General features: G+C 36.7%; 1 protein-coding gene across 4 annotated transcripts in view; it reads left to right on the top strand.

Moving 5' to 3' along the window:
• Positions 1-14334, top strand: part of CD46 (CD46 molecule) — a 54168-nt gene extending 39834 nt beyond the window's left edge. For 3 of the 4 annotated variants that reach the window (XM_082666287.1, XM_082666286.1, XM_082666284.1), the window contains 4 exons: positions 4005-4055; positions 5527-5562; positions 6060-6120; positions 12011-14334. In XM_082666287.1, the coding sequence (XP_082522413.1) occupies positions 4005-4055; positions 5527-5562; positions 6060-6120; positions 12011-12080 (218 nt within the window). In that variant the 3' untranslated portion in view covers positions 12081-14334. Of the gene's footprint in view, positions 1-4004; positions 4056-5526; positions 5563-6059; positions 6121-6689; positions 6734-12010 lie in introns of all 4 variants that reach the window. The other variant, XM_082666285.1, reaches the window with a different exon arrangement.
• Positions 14335-20153: the final 5819 nt, after the last annotated feature.

Below are 20153 nucleotides of genomic sequence, written 5' to 3'. Positions count from 1 at the left end.
TATTTTGGATATTAATCTCTTATCAGATACATTATTTGAAGATGTTTTCTCCCATTCTGTGTATTGCCTTTTCACTCTGTTGGTAGTGTCATTTGAAGCACAAAGGTTTTTAATTTTGGTAAAGTCCAGTTTATCTATTTGTTCTTTTGTTGCCTGTGTTTTGCGTGTGACATCTAAGAAATCATTGCCAGATCCAATATCATGAAGATTGTCCTCTATGTTTTTTTCTAAGCGTCTTATAGTTTTAGCTCTTAAGTTTAGTTCTATGATCCTTTTTGAATTAATTTTTGTATATGATGTAAGTGTCCAACTTCACTATTTTGCATGTGGATATCTGTTTTCCGAGAAACATTTGTTGAAGAGATTATCCTTTCCCCATTTTTCCCCATTGAATGTTCTTAGCACCCTGTTGACAGTCATTTAACCATATAAGCAAGGGTTTATTTCTGGGCTTTCTACTCTATTCCATTAGTGTGTGTGTTTTTTTCTATGCCAGTACCACTCTGTTTTGATTATTGTAGCTTTTTAGTATGTTTTGGAACCAGGAAGTATGAGCCCTCTCAACTTTGCTCTTCTTTTTCAAGATTTTTCTTGGCTATTGCTAGTTCCTTGATTCCATATGAATTATAGGTTTGATTTTTCAATTTCTGCAAAATGGATTTTCAAGGTGGTGATAGGGGTTGCATTTAATATGTAGATTGCTTTGTGTAGTATTAGCATCTTAATAATATTAAGTCTTCCAATCCATGAACACAAGATGTCTTTCCATTTATTTATGTCTTTAATTTTTTTTCAGCAATGTTTTGTAGTTTTCACTGGATGAATGTTGCACTTCCTTGGTTAGTTTATTCCCAAGTATTTTATTCTTTTTGATACTGTTGTAAATGGAATTGTTTCCTTAATTTCCTTTTTGTATTGTTCATTGCTCATGTATAGAAATGCAACTGATTTTTGTTTGTTGATTTTGTAGCCTGCAGCCACCTTTGCTGAATTATTTGTTATATCAGGTGTGTGTGTGTGTGTGTAATCTTTAGAGTTGTCCTTTTATAAGATCATGTCATCTGGAACAGAGATCATTTATTTCTTCTTACCCAATTTGGGCGCTTTTTCTTTCTTTTACTTGCCTAATTGCTCTGTCTAGAACTTCCAGTGTTATGTTGAATAGAAATGGCGAATGCAGGCATCCTGGGTTGTTTCTTATCTTAAGGGAAAAACTTTCAGTTTTTCACCATTGAATATGATGTTAGCTATGGATTTTTTATAAATTGTCTTTATTATTTTAAAGTTTCCTTCTATTACAAATCAGATTCTAAATTGTTTTTAAGCCCTCCTGTACCTTTTAGTTTTTTTTTTCTGTTGAGATATAATTGACATATGGCACTGTATAAAGTTTACATTGTACATCATAATGATTTGCCTTACATACATCATGAAATGATTACCACAGTAAGTTCAGTGAACATCCGTCATCTTATATAATACAAAATTGAGGAAATAGAAAAAATTTTTTTCCTTGTGATGAGAACTCGTAGAGTTTACTCTCTTAACAACTTTCTTACATAACATACAGCAGTGTTAGTTATATTTATCATGTTGTACATTACATCCCTAGTACTTATTTATCTTATAACTGGAAGATTGCACCTTTTGACTGCCTTCATGCAATTTCCCTTTCCTCCTACCCTCTGACTCTGTTAACCACAAATCTGATCTCTTTCTATGAGTTTGTTTGTTTGTTTGTTTTTGAAGTATAATTGATCTACAGCACTATGTTAGTTCCTGGTATACAACATAGTTAATATTTTCATACATTTCAAAATGATCACCATGGTAAGTCTAGTTACCATCTGTCACCATACAAAGATATTACATAACTATTGACTATATTCCCCATACCTTACATTTCATACCCATGACTCATTTATTTAGTAACTGAAAGTTTTTACTTCCTAATCTCCCTCATCTATTTCTCTCCTCCCCATACCTCGAATCCTCTCCTCCTGGCAGCCACTTGTTTGTTCTAGGTATGACTCTGTTTCTGTTTAGTTATGTTTACTTGTTTTGTTAGATTCCACGTATGAGTAAAATCATATAGTATTTGTCTTTCTCTGTCTGACTTGCTTCACTTACTATAATACCCTCTAGGTCTATCCATGTTGTTGCAATTGGCAAGATTTCATTCTTTTTTTATTCCATTGTATGTGTGAATGTGTGTGTGTGTGTGTGTGTGTGTGTGTGTATATATATGGATAAAGAAGATGTAATGCGTGTGTACAGGAGGGCTTAAAACCAATTTAGGATCCAATTTGTAATAGAAGGAAACTTTAACAAAGTAACATTCATCTATGGATGGGCACTTAGTTTGCTTCCATATCTTGGCTATTGTAAATAATGTTCCAGTGAACATAGGGATGCGTATACTTTTCAAATAAGTGTTTTCATTTTCTTAGGGTAAATACCCAGTGTTGGCTTGTATGGTAGTTCCATTTTTAAGTTTTTGAGGAATCTCCATACTGTTTTCAATAGTGGCTGCACCAATTTACATTCCCACTAACAGTACACAGAGGCTCCCTTTTCTCTACATCCCTACAGGTATTTGTTATTTGTTGTCTTTTTGATGATAGCCATTCTGACAGGTGTGAGGTGATACATCATTGTGCTTTTGATTTGTACTTCCTGATGAGTAGTGGTGTTGAGTATCTTTCATGTGCCTGTTGGCAATCTGTATGACTTCTTTGGAAAAATGTCTATTCAGGTCTTCTACCTAATTTTAAATTGTGTTCTTTGTTTTGTTTTGATGTTGAGTTGTATGTGTTCTTTGTATATTTTGGATATTAACCCCTTGTCAGATATATTGTTTGCAAATATCTTCTTCTATTCATAGGTGGTCTTTTGATTTTGTTGATAGTTTTCTTTGCTGTGCAAGTTTTTTAGCTTGATTTAGTCCCATTTGGTTTTTTACTTTCGTTTCCCTTGCCTGAGGAGACATCCAAAAAAATATTGCTAAGGTTAAAGTAAAAAAAAGGTATTTGCTATGTTTTCTTCTACAAGTTCTATGTTTTCAGGTCTTACATTTAAGTCTTTAATCCATTTTGAGTTTATTTTTGTATATTTTATGAGCAAGTAGTTCATTTTGATTCTTTTTCATGTTGCTGTACAATTTTCCCAACACCATTTATTGAAGAGGCTGTCTCTTCCCCATTATGTTTTCTTGTCTCCATTGTTGTAGATAATTTTCCATATAGCAGTGGGTTTACTTCTGTGCTCTCTCTTCTGTTCCATTGTTCTATGTGTCTGTTTTTGTGCTAGAACCATACTGTTTTGATTATTTTAGCTTTGTAGCATAGTTTTAAGTCAGGATGTGTGATACCTCTAGCTTTGTTATTCTTTCTTAAGATTGTTTTGGCTATTTGGGGTCTTTTTGTTTCCATACAAATTTTAGAATTATTTTTTTCTAGTATTTTGATAGGGATTGCATTGGATCTGTAGATTACCTTGAGGTGTATGGTCATTTTAACAATATTAATTCTTCCAATCCAAGCACAGTATATCTTTCCATCTGTGTTGTCTTCAATTTCTTTCATCAGTGTCTTATAGTTTTCTGAATATAGGTCTTTTACCTACTTATTTCTTGGTATTTTGTTCTTTTTGATTTGATTGTAAATGGGATTGTTTTCTTAATTTTAGTTTTAAGTATAATCACAGTGAATCCATAGGATAATTCTGACAATACACTAATGATAAATTTGTTTGCTGTACCACAGAATATTGTCCCAGGAAATGTTACTGGACAGGAAGAAGAATGCTTTGATACTGAATATAAATTTATAATATTTTGATACTACTTTTAGTGAGAAACATTAATATAGTTTATATAAGGAAAATAAAATTATAAGGGTTTTTGTACAAAGTTAAAAAATCAAAACCTATGAATTTAGAGGACTTTAAGCTTTATTGTTTTTTCTTCTTCTTTTATTTACTTCCATTTTTTTCCTTTTTTCTAGGATATCCCAGTCCCAGTGATGAACCACCACCTAAAGATGCTGAGAGTTTAGGTATTATTTTGGTTGTTAATAACCCTGCATCATGAGGCCCTAGTTTTCAACATGGAAATATTACCGTTATCTGTAGTTAGAAAAGAGACAACATGTCACAAATTGGTGATAATTGTTCAATGTGTAATTGTACATTTTAAGTAATCTTAAAGGTGAAGATACCATGACAAATATAAGTGGTACTATGTATAGGCACATGAGGGTAATACAGTTTTTAAGAGGTTCCCCAATTTAGGCTTCCTAGCATGATAAGTTTACTTTCTTAAATAATATGGTTACATGTAGTTTAATATATATAAAACATAGCTTGTTTCCCATGTGATAGTGTTGCTTTTTAATGGCAATTTTTAGATAAATTTTCTTTCTTCTGGTACCTTGTATATACAAGCCTTGAAGTACTACTAGTTGGGTTAGTTTTTCTATATCAAGCTGGGGTAGCACACTTAATGTTGGCTCACATAGTTCACACATATGTGTTAAAGAACTTGATGAAGTATAGTTGTGACAGTTAAATGAAATATAAAGATTTACTGATAAGGAAATGAAGAAAAATAGCTATTACTTTACTTTAGACTAGTAAAGTTAGTCTATTTATAAAATGTACTTTAGGCTTGTTATGTTTTCCCTCTGAAAACTTGCCACGGTGTCAAGTGAATCCAATGCCATCTCAAGATGCTTACACTTGATAATATTTATGAAATAAAAAGAGCAGAGCCGAACATGACATTTTATGCTATGAGTTATAGATAACAAAAGTAATGGCAGTTAAGAAGCAGAGGTACTGACAAACATTTCTAAGAATTAAGATTTGGTAGTATTATTTATTGCTCTCTGGATAGTCAAAAATGCATGTTTACGTTTCTGTGCATAGTTTTTATCCATGTTCCCTGGTGTTCCCTTTACATTCTTAGATCAAATCTCCTTGTAGGACTATGTCTTAATCTGGAGGGAAAGGGGAATAGGAGCTGTGATGATACAATGATGTATTGTTTGTGAAGACTCTGCAAATAACATCTATATGATAGATTAATAGCACTCTATGACTTATTCTACAGACCCACTTAGGGAAAAAAATATATGTTAAATTTCCAACAAAATCATAAGTAACAAAAGACTGAATGTTGAACTAAACGAATTATAGTGGGCTGCTACGTTTCTAAAATGATTTTCCTCTAGTAAATTCTAATTGTCCTAGTTACCTTTACTAAACAACCTGGTGTGGTAGCTACAGCATACAACAGTGAAAAGTGAGGTTCCTGTTAGGAGTTTCACAAGGTGTGTCCTAACCCTGGAATGTGATTAGAAGGGTTCCGTGATCAAAATAACCTGAAAGCACTAGCAGTCATGCTAAAACTAGATTGATAATTTTTTCTTTGTAGTTATAGATGATCTGATCATATTAAAATGTAGCTGCTACCTGGAGACCCCTAGGTACTTAATTATCTCCCAAACTGTTTTCATTTTTTCTCAGGTGCAGGAATCATTGTTGCAGTTGTCATTGGTGCACGTACGTATCCCAAACTTTGATACCAATTAAATCAAGACATTACTCTGAAAAGTGCAATAGTTTTTTAAAAGATTTTTCAATTTCTGTGGCTTTATAGCTTGAAATTAAGTAAAACAGGAAAAACCTGACCTTTTATATAATACACTACCTTGTATTATTGTCTATTCCTTTGTATTCTACATGTCCAGTTACTAACAAACCCTAAATAATACAAGTTGTTTCAAGATCATTACTCATATGAGTTTGCATCCCAAATATGCTTTGAGTAATTTTCTCAATTAATCAAGGACTCTTCTCTGACTTACTCTGTACTGTTTAATGCAAAGAATTGGATTGATACTGAAGAGTACAGATGGAATGTAAATGTATATGTGCTTAAATAAGATAACATTTTCTGGCCATGGAAATCTGACCATCATTTATTTCTTCTGCTAGATTTTGAATCTTGGCAATGATTTTTCACAGTTAAATATCATTTGTTTCCTGATTTCTTGTAGTTTTTGGCGTTGTAGTAGTTGTCGGCAGCATCTACTTCTGTTTTCACAAAGAGAAGAAAAGGTAAATTGAAGCAAGTTTTTTAAGTTACTGGTCCTTCTCACAGTTGACATAGTTTTGTGCACGTTTTGTTTGTAGTCTGTATTGCATGTTGTTTTTTCAAAAAATGCACCTGCATGAGTGTGTTGTCTGAATTACATTTCTTTACTAAAAATGTTTTCAGCTGCTTTCAATATCATTGCAACAAGAGTAATCTGTGCAGGTTGCTTCAGCTAATTATGATGTAAGAAAAATTTCTGTGGGATTTGAGGTTTAAGTGCTGTAGTAAATCATGGACCATTTTGGGGCTTTCTCTATCCTAGGTGTACCCAACTTCCTAGATTGGACTAATGGCCAAGATTAAATATTATAAAATGGTTCACTGTGGAGACTTTGACAGCTGTAGTCACTGTAATTTTTATGGTGAAAGTTTTCAGTTGTCTGTATAACTTAGGTAGTAGTAAGAAGCTACATAGATGGCTCATTCAGGTACCCACTTTGCTTTCTTTTAGATTTGTTATTCATACAAGTTAAACTGGGGAATTTAAAGCAACACTATTTGATTTCCCTCTTATGTTCTCTTAATTTACTAGGTTGCAGTAAAACTGATGGGGTTAAACTAAAAGTTGCTGAGAGGGTAAGATTTATAAGGCACTTCATGAACTCTGTCTTTTTATCTATAAAAATGAAATGGGGGGGGACTTAAAATTGAAAAAAAAGGTACAAATACATATCTTCTAAGGAGAATAGAATTTTTAAACATCATCTTAAATTTTAATGAAATAATTTAAAATCTAATGAAAGACTTAGAATAAAACTGGAGCATAGACCAAGATTAGGTGCTTTGATATTTCTGACTTTTTTCCCCCTATTGCTTTGGAAATAGCTTTGAAATCAAACTAATAATTAACAATAATTGGTATTCATGGCTTTATGATATATATTCCTTTTATATTAATCACAGGGTTTGGACTACCTAATAAAAGTACATTCGTCACTCATAAAGAGCTAAAACTTTTTTTATATTTCTTGGTTATCTTTTAAAAATATCCACAGTGCCTTCATTTGAGTTTTAAATCTTACATTTGTAGAACACATAGTATGCATATTTGATTTCTCTATCAGCAGTATGTTTTTAAAATTACATGTACACAGCAATCTGAGAAGGAAGTACTATCAGTGAAATATTTGACAAGTCTAAAAGGTTTATCTAGAAATAACCTCTCAAGAAAGCAAAACAAAATAGCTTTCTGCTCCTCACTCCCCTTCTTTGTTTAAAACATCACTACACCAAAATAAGGTTCCCTAACAAGTATCAACCAAAAACTCTCTCTAGCTATCAGTGAATGAAAGCCAAACAATTATCTGAGCATCGTATCCCCCAGGTTAAAGTTTCAGTAGCATTAGAGATCTGAGATCCCATTTCTAATGCGTTCCCAAGTGATGATGCTGCTGGGCCTGGACTACACTTTGAGAAACCAGGGTGTAGACCATTACTGATGTGCCTGTGCTCTTTAACTTGAAGAAACACCATCAAGCTTATTGGGGAATGTTTTACCTGTTTAAGATTATTGGATTTTTTAAAGACTCCTCATTTATGTGTATGCTTTTATAAAAGAATGTGAAGTAATACCTAGCTTTAGTTTGCCTTTCCTTTAAAAAGGTAAATATTTTTATTATATCCTTTGCATTGCTTAATGTCCATATTTCCCCCCACCCCAATTGCTTTTGTTGCTTTAGAAACTACTTTACAAGACTGTAAAGTGTAGGCAGTTGCTTCTCCATTCCTAGGGATAACTCTGGAAGCAGGATACCAGGCACAATAATCCAGAATTGCTGTTAATGGGAGTTCCCTGGCAGTCCAGTGGATAGGACTCAGCACTTTCACTGCCGTGGGCTGGAGTTCAATCCCTGGATGGGGAACTAAGAACCTGCAAGCTTCGTGGCGTGGCCAAAACAAAAACAAAAAAACACAAATTTGCTCTTAAAACTTGATACAAAATGGATTTGATATAAACTTGTATTTATGATGTTTTGGGAACACAATTACCCTGCTACAATATTTATACCAAAGCATGAAAATAGTATAAGTAGTCATTTTTAAGACGATTAAATTTTGATGAAATATGGCCACAGGGTTAAAGTGCTCTGTTACAGTTTCCTGTTTCTTAGCTCTCAACTAAGAATAGAATAGGATCCCAGTTGGTCTGATGGGCTCCATCTACACCCTCCTTCCTTTTCCCTTTCAGTCTCCTTTCTTAACTAACTCTTCCACCAAACTTTCCAGCCTTGGAATCCACAGCCCTTGCCCTCTCCTTTGCTATTGCTTGAGTCCTGTCTTGCATGTTTTGACTGTGTGGTTCCAAAAAACAGATACCTTTTGTTTACATTAATGTTTTCAATTATTTGTTGTGAATATTTTTTTCATAAATGCATGATTCTCTTTACTCGGGTTAAATCATCACTGGATAAGTGAGAGTTTTTTAAGTTCATTAGAATTATTGCAATAGTTTATGTATTTTAGTAACAGTGACTGAGTACTTTTTCTTTTTTCCATTAAGGATATTTATTATTTGTTGTAGTTTTAAAATATTTTAATGTTATATTAATAATGACTGATCCAGTAACTGTAATTTTTAAGCTGTCTGCTTAAATTAATATTACTGAAGCTTTTTTGGATATAATATAAATGGTGAATCCAGTTCAGGTGGTGGGGAGTATAATGATATGGGTAAAAACTTGAATGGTCAAATTAACTTGAACATTTTTCTACCTGGTTCTCAAATTCTTGAGCATTGAACAAAGGCTTTAAAAAATTTTAGACAAAAACTAGTAAATGACAAAGATGTTGTAACAGTTGAGAGAGCACATTTACAAAATTTAGATCCATCCTAGAAAAATGGGAAGTCATAATAAGTTTTACAGAGATCTTCCCTCAGGTGAAAACAATTGTGCCACAGGAAGAAACTGTCCTCGATGCAAAAGATCCATCTGAAAATGTATGTCATAAAATCGATTTCTGAGACAGTATTACATGGAATTAATACATGCTCTGTGTATTGCTTCAAAATCTAAGGTGCTAGAGACCAGGACCATTTCTCCTCATACAATCTTATTCTGTGAAAGAGAGTTTACATTATTCACTTCAGGCTAAGAGGTTTCAGAGGTAGACAGATTGCACACAAATTTAGAATCTGTATATCTGCTGGATGATCTGTAAGACTTCAAAGGTAAAGTAGCTTCTTGCACCAAATTCCTGTTTCAAGTTCCTAGTGAGAATCAGGAGAGCCATAATTTATGAACCTAATTGTCAGCTTTACTTCCCTTCTCCTCCATCATTGATTTTATCCCATTTTTATGCCACTCTTGCTTCCTTTTGGTTTGACGTCACTATTTTATTCATCCCTGTTCCCTTCCTTTGTTCAGCACATACCTAACTGGTGAAAGCCACAGACAAGTAAATTTTATTTCTCTCTGAGAAGAGATGAGAGAAAGGTTTGCTTTTATCATTAAAAGGTATCTGCTTTCTGTTGCGTTTCTTTTCAGAGATGTCCTTTCTTCTGAAAAATATTCAATGAATATTTAGATATTGATAAACTGAACTAAGATAAGTGGGCAGTAGACATCCAAGAGGACACCTGGATTCCTGTTCCCTTTGCTAGATTATTGATGTTTTCTCCTACCTTCCCTGTTTTAATGTAAAATAATGTGCATTGACAGGCTCTTGCTTTGATAACAGGCGCCAACAGAGTAACGTCCCCCACGTCCTTTGATCAGACTGTCTAGCTCCTCTACCTTCTAGCAGCTATGAATCCAAAGCTGGGGGAATTTTTTAGCCCAGTGGGAAATAATCACAGAATGTGTTCATTTTAAGTTCATTTTGGTTTTTCGACAGAAACCAAAATACATTTCACTTAATTTTGTAAGGATTTTCAATTTCCACTTGTAAATATTAATTCTTTAAAGGCATTTATCTGTTTCCCTTGGTCAGGATATTTTTAACATATAAAAGAGAAACCACCACCAACAAAAAACCCTCAGATTTTGGAAAATTATGAAATGCATTGCTTTAAGCCATTTAACCCCCTCTACCTTCTGTCTCTGAATGAAATGAATTGGAAGTTCCTCCTTTTGTGCCAGAATGTGTGTCTGCATGGCCAGGAAAAGAGGAGTTATGTTTCCCACCACTTATAATGTGAGGCGCTACCCTAGGTTACAGTCATGAGTTTGGGAGCAGATTCTACAACGGCCAATAAGAAGGGCAATTTCTTAGTAAAAGCAAAGTGGTGACTTTGATCACAGGGGCAAAGGGGAAGACAAAACATACCAACTAGAATGGCACTGTGGGCCTACCCAGCCCTATGTATCTGCTTGGTTCTCTTAGGATTCCTTTGAGGCTAAAGCCAACCAGGAAAGTAGTTTTCAGATGGGCCGTGAGCTTCAAGTTGTCTGTAAACACTTGAAGTTAACTTAATGAATGCTGAAGGTAATATGGCATAACTGTAATTAGTACAATAATTCACTTTCACATTTTAATCTTCAGATAGCTTTGTTGTTATTTCAAATTAATGTTTCTTTAAGTTTATATTAATGCAGGGACTTCCCTGGTGGTCCAGTAGTTAGGACTCCGTGCTTCCATTGCAAGGGGCGTGGGTTCAGTCCCTCGTCGGGTAACCAAGATCCCGAAACCTGAGGGGTGTTGCTGAAAAAAAAAAGAAAAATTTTATATTAATGCTTATTTATCCTTCTCATATATTGGATTTCTATTTAAAATTCTACTTAAAGAAAAGCGTTTCACTACTACAGAAAAAGAAAGTATTGACCTCACAAAATAGTAAAATATAGTGGTCTTAGAGGATTCAGGATAGGCCTAAGTATTGAATCACTCTCCAGAATAGTCCTGTGGAAACTGCTTTATAACAAGTATTGTGCTGGTTCATCGTGATGCCTCCCCCACAAGAGAAATGTGAACGTCTCCAGAATTAACACCGTTAGCTCCTACATGGGGGTAGGTACCCCGAAGTGTTAGCTGGGGCAGGCATACTGTAAATAACCAACTGGTCCCCATTTGGTTGTAGTCTGTCTATTGTAGTCAGTTTCCTAAGCAGGGACTGGAACTGCTTTTTCCAGCTCCAGAGTCAGTAGCCCTGAGTGGCTGCCGAGGACGTCAGAAGTGGCTCATCCTACTTAAGGTGAGCTTGAGTGCACACTACACACCAGATTCAAAGACTTAGTGCAAAGGAATGTACCATCCATGGGTATTGGGTTAAGTAAAATATGTTAAAACTACTTTTCCTGCTTATCCTTTTTTTGATGTGGCTTCTAGAAAATTCAAAATCACCTTGTGTGACTTGCATTATATTTCTTTGGAAAACACTGGACTTGAATAACAGAGTTTAGAAAGATGTCTGTTGTTACCAAAAAAAAAGTGTTATGTGAGTTTTAGTTACTTAGGAGACTCTCCAACCAGAACACATGATTTTCCTTGACCGTGAGGGGTAAACGAGGCATTCCTCACTGATCTTGAATGCTGCTGGAATCATTAGCTGTTTAAAGGTTTCATCTCAGAGTTAGATTTTAAATTGCAATATTAGGAAAATGTGTGTTTCTCTGTAGTCTTCCCCATTAGCTCTAAATTAAGATAAGGGAATATTTACTAAGTATATGCAACTGCTCTATTTCTTGTCATGGAGGGAATCAAAACTATAATACAGCAATAGAAGAAGGGTTTCTAGAGTGAGACTGGTTGAACATTGGAATTATTTTAAAAGAATCATTTAATTCCTAGTTCAGTGACTCTTACTAGTATATAGTTTTTTTTTTAATTGTCCATGTTCTAAATGGGCTTCTGGAATTTAATTTATGTACTTAATTATGTTCATCTCTGACCCTATTTTCTAACCTTGCTTCGTAGGAAAGAAGGTATTGCTATATACAAAGCTTGCCAGAATAAGGCAACCACTCCAGCAGAGCAGATGGACTAAATGGTTTCCACAAACCCATGTATCATTCAGCCATGAAAATGAAGGAAATCCTACCATTTGAGACAATACAGATGGACCTTGAGGGCATTATGCTGGGTGAATAAGTCATATAAAGAAAGACAAGTACTGTATGATCTCACTTATATGTGGAATCCAATAAAACAAGCTTATAGAAAAAGAAATCAGATTTACCTTCATCAGAGGTGGTGGGCTGGGGGTGGCAGTTGAGTAAAGGCAGTCAGAAAATATAAACTTCCAATTATAAGATAAAAACGTACTGGGATATAATGTACAGCGTAGTGACTACAGTTAGTAACACTGTATTGTATTTTGGCAAGTTGCTAATAAGAAAGTGGATCTTAAAACTTCTAATCACATGGAAGAAAAAAATTTTTTTGTAGGTACATGAAGTGATGGATGTTAACTAAATTTATCGTGTAATCATTTTGCAATATATACATGATCAAATCATGCTGTACACCTTAAACTTATGCAGCGTTATATGTTAGTTATATTTCAATACTGAAAAAAAATCTATAAAAATTATTTGCTAGTTTCTTACACTGTCAGGAATGGAACTGTTAAGCTATAGGGCTAACATTTTAATGTGGCTGAAGTACAGTCACCATCATTTAATGCTTCTTTGAAATGTGTATGAATTTGTGTTTGAATATCTTGCTTGTTTTTCCTTAAATAATGCTTGTATTTATAAGGGCAACTTAACACAGTATCGCGACTAGTGTTAAGGTGGGGAAATATTTTTTCTATAAAATCTCCAAACTCAGAGAACTATAATTCAAAATGGCATTACATTTCATTTGTAAAGAAAGTGATTTTGAAATCTTTTCTGTTCAAAGATGACTGCCAACTCTTAAGATTCATTCTTCAACAATCCCAAAATATGCATTATATATTGTTTATTATAAAAGTTTGATTTCCTCAACTAAGAATATTACCGGAAAATACTCTTACAGTTAATAGGTTAAAATACTATTTTAAAAAATTTGTAACCTCTTGGTGATTTAAAGATGCTATAAAGTTTATTTCTGGCATTTGTTCTTCACCCCTTTTAATAACAATAAACCAGTCTAAGAAATCAAGAAGAATTCAGCATCAGTTGCATGCTTCTGTACAAAGTTAGAGGGCTTCTAACACCCATAGCAGGAATGCCATCTCAGGACAAAGTGAACACTGTGGACTTGTAGTTTTCTTAAAAAGAATTCCACTCTTTAAGAGAATTAGAATCCACTCTAAATTCTGTTTTTCTCTCCCCACCTGAATAAAGAGATGTCTTACTTTAAACATGTCATCTGAATGTAGGCAGTTTTGTAGGGAATAAATTCATCAGATAACCTCAAGTTGCATTAGAATCTGAGTCTCACCTCATCTGTAAAGGGCAGAGTAAAAATCAAGCCCCATATTTCAGAAAAGCAAACTTAACTTTGTAGATTTGCTGTAGGTCATGCAAAGGGATGGAAAGAAGAATGAGCTCAGGTAGCTCTTGACGCTCAGGTGGGACAGATCCCAGCCCTCTTCTCTGTCCTCACACCAGGCAGGGCCTCCTTCAAATAAGCCAGCGGCCAAAGAGGAGGGACTGTCTCTCTAACTCCAATTACATTTTTACATGTTTTGTTTCACACTTTTATAGTTAGTAGCACAAACTGGGCCAAAGAAACGTTGCCTTAGAAATAGATGAATAAAGAATCAAGAGTGAACCGGAGTAAATATTGTTTTACTCCCTAAGGACATGTTTGTAAGGCCATGTAAGTGGTCCTTCCCTTTGTAGTCTCTGGTGAGGCACTTTAGGAAGATAAATTTGAGGAGAATAAATTCAGGAATTCTGAGATAAATATAGAGTTGAAGTTTTGCTGTACCCTCTTCCACATAATTTTTGAGAATCTAGCACTTGCTTAGAAGCAAGGGGGTGGCTATAGTACATATTTTTAAAACCCTCAAAGAAGTGTTTTCAACCAAGGATTATTATGCTTACCAAAATAAATTGACTTTCATAGTATAGTTTCCACTTCAAAATTAGTTTTTCTAATTTATTTATATGTAAGATTGAAATATGTGTGTACATATAAATTATGTTCTGTTTGTCAAATAATTTGTCAATTAAATATAGGGGGACACCATTTTTCTCTAGAAATGTTTATTTAAATGAGAGAGGGAAAAGTGTATTTTAATTTAAAGCTTTCTTAAAACTGCATTTTGAGAATTGGACCTTCAGATCTATTAAAAAAATAAAACGTCATTATGGAGAAGTTTCATTTGTGATAATGCATTTATTTCCAGTGTGTTTTATCTCAAATCGGAGTACGCTTCTAATGGGGCCCACCTTCTGTAAGCATTCCCCTCCAACAATCACCACTCCTGCCCCTCCCATCTCAGAGCCTTAACTTAAGCCTGTCCAAGCTTTTCCCCTCCCCAGGGGTCACGTGCCTCCCCTGCTCAAAGGTGCTCAGTCCTACCTCCGTTAGCCACAGCATAAAGTCCATTTCATGAAAGATACTTGAAAGCTTTCTACAGTTAATTCCCAACTTTTCTTCCCAAGCCTTCTCTTTCTGCAAGACTTCAGATAACCTGCTGTCAGTCAAGCCAGACCATCTATCCTGTGCTCTCTGCTGTATTCCTGGTTCACTATTGGCTGAAGCGCCTGTGGTCCTGTCCACCCGATCCTGGGCCTCTTCCAAGGCCCAGCTCACAGAGCCCATTCTGTGCAGTACTTCCTGATTCTGCCCAGCTCTCAGCCTTCATTATTTCCTGGCCTTGAGTTCACCACATTCAAGTATCTGTATCTATGTGTGTGGAAGAAGACATATCTTCCACATCACTTTAATGTATGGGTGTGGCTAATTAAAAACCCAAGTCCCAACCATGAAAGCATAACATGTTTCTGAACCACGGCTGCACACTGGAATCCCCTGGAGACTTTTACTGATGCCTGGGTCCCACGCCCCCAAAATTTGTCATGTCATTGACCTGGGGCGTGGCCTGGGCAAGTAATTCTCATATGCAGCTAAGTGTGAGAACCTCTGCATTAGTGGTCCTCCAGTCTCAGAGTCCACTTCTACACATGAACTTATAAAGACATAAGGTGAATGCTTATACTTACATGGTTTTGTAATTCAGCCTATAAAGAAATCAGAAAATATCTAAAACTTGAATTAAGGTCTTATTGCCTGCCTAACCAAAAGAGGCTATCTGTGGTTTAAAAACAAAACAAAAACAAACAACAAAAAAGCAATCTTTCTAATATCAACACTGGATGAAAATTAGTTTGACTATAACTAAAGAATGTATTTTATCAAATTTTGTCTTTAACTTGAGACTATAGTATATTTTTTAAATTGGCATAAAATAAACAGGAAGAGCTTTTAAGGTGACTAACAATAAAAGTCCTCTACAAGAATTCTGAAGACAGCTGAGGTAGGCAGGAATTTGAATTTAAATTGTTTAAGAATGTTCTAGGTTTAAGGAAAATAGGCAACTCTGGTATTCTAAAACTTAGTAATTGCTGACAATATTGTAACCAAGAATGAATATTTTTGCATATTAAAAATTTTATATATTTGTACTCAAGAGCAGGATTTAACATAGTCTATTGACTCTCAGAAACAATGCAAAATTGAGAGAGCGTATACATATATATTTTTTTTTTTCCTATGCTGCATTGCTTTCATCATTTCCAGGATCATCCATCCAGAAAAGGTTACCCTAGAATGAAGTGGTGTACCTTTATAGTATTAGCACTGCTGCCCTCCTGTGGACTGTTAGGGCATTTGACCATGCCTTTCTTAGTTTTTCAAACTTTGTCATTATTCAGAGATTTTAGTCATTGCTGAGTCCCAGAAACCGTTTTTAATTTCATTTTAATTAACTAGCTCTTTTCTGCTTGCCTTCTAGGAAATTAACTTTTGAAAAAGAGCTAACCTCTGTCCCTTATGGCTTACATATGGAGGAGCATAATATTGGGGTCTGCGGTCAGTAACTATTTTTCCTTCCCTCCGGCTTAAATACCAGCAGAAAGTGACCAAAATTGCCTTAAGTATGCATCACATTGAGAAAGCTACCCACCCTGATTCCTGACTTATCAGCGCAAGAAAACTTGTTTAGGATAGTAAAACTCATATTTGCCAGGCAGTCACTTAAGTTTCTATCGTTCACCACCTTTATGTAGCTTTTAGAAACAACTATGGTACGTACGTATGACACGATGGCAGGCCTTGTGCAGAACTAGCAGAAAGAATCAGGACATCTGGCATCCTGGTGCTTAGGGTTTGTGGCTTCATTGAGAATTCTGGAGACTACTATCATTTAGATGAGCACTATTCATGGTGTTCAGGAAAATGATTGGTCTTCTGATCACCCACTGCCACCTGAAAAGGACCCAAGGGAAAATATTCCTTTCAATCTGTCTTTGACGTGGACTCAATTATTGGAGAATCCTTGGGTAGGATCCCATACAACCACACTTCTCAAATTTTTGTGTGCAGGTGAATCACACGATGATCTTGCTAAAATGCAGATTCTTGAAGCAGTAGGCCTCAGCTGGGGCCCCAGGTTCTGCATTTGTATGTGTTCCACATACTGCGGTTTGTGGAGGCTGTATAAGGGCCTCCAGAGATACTGGAGTCATAATACAAGTATCACCCTACTTTTTAAAATCCACTTTATACCACTTTGTGCTTTTACAAAAGACCTACATTGGCACCTGTTTTCATTAATCAAAAGAAATCCAAAGAGGATTTTTGCTTTTATGAAAAAAAAAGGGAAAAGCGAAAATATCATTCAGCATTTATTTTGCAGCGAGCTGTTATACAGGCAGCCCACACAGGAGGTGAGAGTGGCACCCCCACGCTCCTTCCTGGGAACTACACTCAGCATCTCAGCATCAAGCTGCCATAGGTCTAGAAGTATCTGTGCTTTATCTCCATTTATTTTGTGCATCCCTTTGCAAGGTATGCCCTCAGGCATTTGCTTCAGTGCTTTATGCCAAATCTGCTTATGAAAGGTTGCATAGGAACATTCTACTTTCAGATACCAGGGGGAAGCAGTACCTGGAACCTGTGAATGTGGCTTTGTCTGCAAAGGGTCTTTGCAGATGAGATTTTGGGTGGGGAGATTATCCCCCCCAGGTGGGGCCCTAAATGTAATCACATTTAATCCTCAGGAGAAGAAGGCAGAGGAAGCCTTGGCTACAGCAGAAGGCAATGTGACCACTGATGCAGCATGTTATGGTGCTGGCTTTGAGAATGCAAGAAGGGGCCACAAGACAGAGAATGCAGCTCTGGAAGCTGGAAAAGGCAAGGAAACTGATGCTCTGACAGTGCATCCGGAGGGAGTGTGGCCCTGCCTATAACTTAATTTCAGATTCTGACCTCCAGACCTAAAAGAATACAGGTGTGTTGTTTTAGACAAGTTATTGTGTAAATGTTTGTGTTCCACCAAAATTCCTACCTTAAAATCCTAACCCGAAGGTGACCGTACTAGGAGGTGGGGCCACTGGGAAGTGATTAGGTCATGAAGCCTTCATGAATGAGATTAGTGTCCTGATAAAAAGAGATCCCAAATCCCTTCACCCCCCTGCCCCAGGAAGTTACATGGCACTGTCTACAAACCAGAGAGCTGGCTCCCACCAGGCACTGAATCTGCCAGCACCTCGATCTTGGCCTTCCCAGCCTCCAAACCATGAGAAGTAAATCTGTTCTTTATAAGCTGCCTTGTCTGTAGTGTTTTGTTATAGCAGCCCGAAGAGACTACGACACCAAGTTTGTTGTAACTTGTGAAAGTGGCCACAAGAAACTAACACACCGACACCATGAGTCCTCAGGTCACATTTTGTGTAGAAGCAAGACCCAGAGGAGGCGCTCTCAACCCTGACTGCACAGTGGAATCCCCTGGGAAACTTTCAGAACACACATGTCCAGACCCCATTTCTACAGCAGTATAACCAGAACCTATAGGGGTGGGATCTGAAAATCACTATTCTAATGGCTCCTTGGGTGAATGCAATCAGAAGGTGGGTGGAGCAGTATCACATTAGAATAAACACAAAACATAGCTTTCCTCGTGTTCAAGGAAAACTCTTAAACTGCCCTCAGATGCAGACACACCAGTCTGCTAGGCAACTCCATGAAACTATATACCAGCTTCTCAAAGTGCAGGGCTGAGCCAACATCTTACACGAAGACTTACCAGGTTAGAGATTGAACACATCGTTTACCCTAAGCTGGAAAAAGACTTGACTTGTCTCATAGTTATTAAGATTCGCCAGCACTTGGTTCCACAGGCGGGAATTCTTTGCCAGTACAACTTGCATGAGGCTGGAGGTGCCTTCAGTCCAACTCGCTCTCCACTGACACGCTTACAGTGAATGTGTAGCGAAGCTCAGGGAAGAGAGCTCCACGCCCGACAAAGCGTTTTCTACATCTGGGTGGAAAGCAAGGCCTCAAAAACCAGACTCAAGATGTCTCCGAAAGAAACATTCTGCTTAGCAATTTCTAAAGAAAGACCACCCTGGGATGCCAACTTTAGGTAAAGACCTGCCAGCCTCCAGATGAATAAAGCAAAATAATCCTAAATGAGGGGCATGTTCATTACTTGGGGTGTGCATTGTGCATCTCATGACTCAGCCACAAGCACTATTTAAGCATTCATGGGAGCACCAGGAAGTACTTTTATGGAGAAGATGTCTCAAGTCATTGTTTTTGTGCTTTGATGCTAAACTCCATCTTTTGGCACTTTCTTATTGGGGACTGGAATCACAGCAACCTGCTGGCAGAATCCATGAGTTACTTGCTTTATTGGGGATACCTAGGCTGGAACTAGGGACACGGTAGGTGAATCAAAAGTTGTTCAGTTTGTTACAACTGACCCAAAGCTGTTATGCCCATAGGTCTATTGTAGCTACCTCAGCAGAAAGGTGAATAAAACAATTCAGGGTCTTAACTGGTCCCATCACCACATCCTGGGGATTAAAACATGAATTCTCCAGTCAACAGCCTGAAACAGCACTGCAGCTGCAGTGAAAGGATGCATCCCATTCACGGGGAAGTTTTCCCAACAGATGCTTCACCTGTCCCACCTCCACCCGATTGGGCAGGACAGCCAGCTGGGGGAAGACTGGCAGGAGGTGGACTTAGAAAGGCTTCCCAGGTGGTTGAGATGCCACCGCTTATGGAGAACCACTGGCGTGAAACACAAGTCCTGCAGGTAGGTCAGGGCTGGCCTTGCATCTCCTGTGCAAAATGGTCAATCGGGGACACAGCCCTCCTACCTGAAGAATCCCCTGTGAAGTCAAATGTGGCTCATTGCTGAATACCTTTACAGAACTGGTGCACTCTGTCCTCAAGAGTTGATAGAAACTAAGAACCAAAAGTAGCAATACTCTTGCATCTCTTATAATGCAGCTGAATTCATCAGTGCTCCTCCGTGGGCCATGTGAGTCCAGGCTCAGGTATGCCAATGTTTCTGAGGGAACACTGACTGCAGAGGCTCCAGGGCTGCAGCCCACTGGGAACCGAGGTCAGTTTCCCATTCAATAAGCAGCATCCTTCAGCCCAGGTCTGCAACGTGTCTCTCTTCTGTAATCTTTTTTCTCACTTTATTTCTTGCCTCATAGAATTTCATTCCTGTCTTCATAGGCTACATTTTTAATATGTTTGCTGTAACCGACTTCAAATTCTTTATGAAATAGGTAAGATCTGCACAGCAAATGAACTTTTCAGAACCCCACTAATCATCATCATACAATTAGGAATGGAAAATAATCTATGAAAAACGAAGACATGATAAATTGTATACAGTAAAGCATTTATTAAGGTCAGGATGCATGACAGAAAGATAATTTAACAGCAACCAATTTATAGTTTACATCACTACCACATTTCAGCAAACCGAGGACATCAGATAAATTTTAGTGATTTGCTTCTAAAAATCCATTAACTGATCTATTACCTGTGCATAAAGTATTGTAGATGTAGTTAAAGAAGTTAGCAGGAAAAAGCATAACCTTCCTCCCCCTCTCTCTGCACATCCATCTTCCAGGAAGCCCCAGGCTGTCGCTGACCA

This window comes from Grampus griseus (genome assembly GCF_964374135.1).
Source record: "Grampus griseus genome assembly, chromosome: 1".
In the NCBI taxonomy this organism is placed as follows: domain Eukaryota; kingdom Metazoa; phylum Chordata; class Mammalia; order Artiodactyla; family Delphinidae; genus Grampus; species Grampus griseus.
This window is presented reverse-complemented; position numbering and strand designations above follow the sequence as displayed.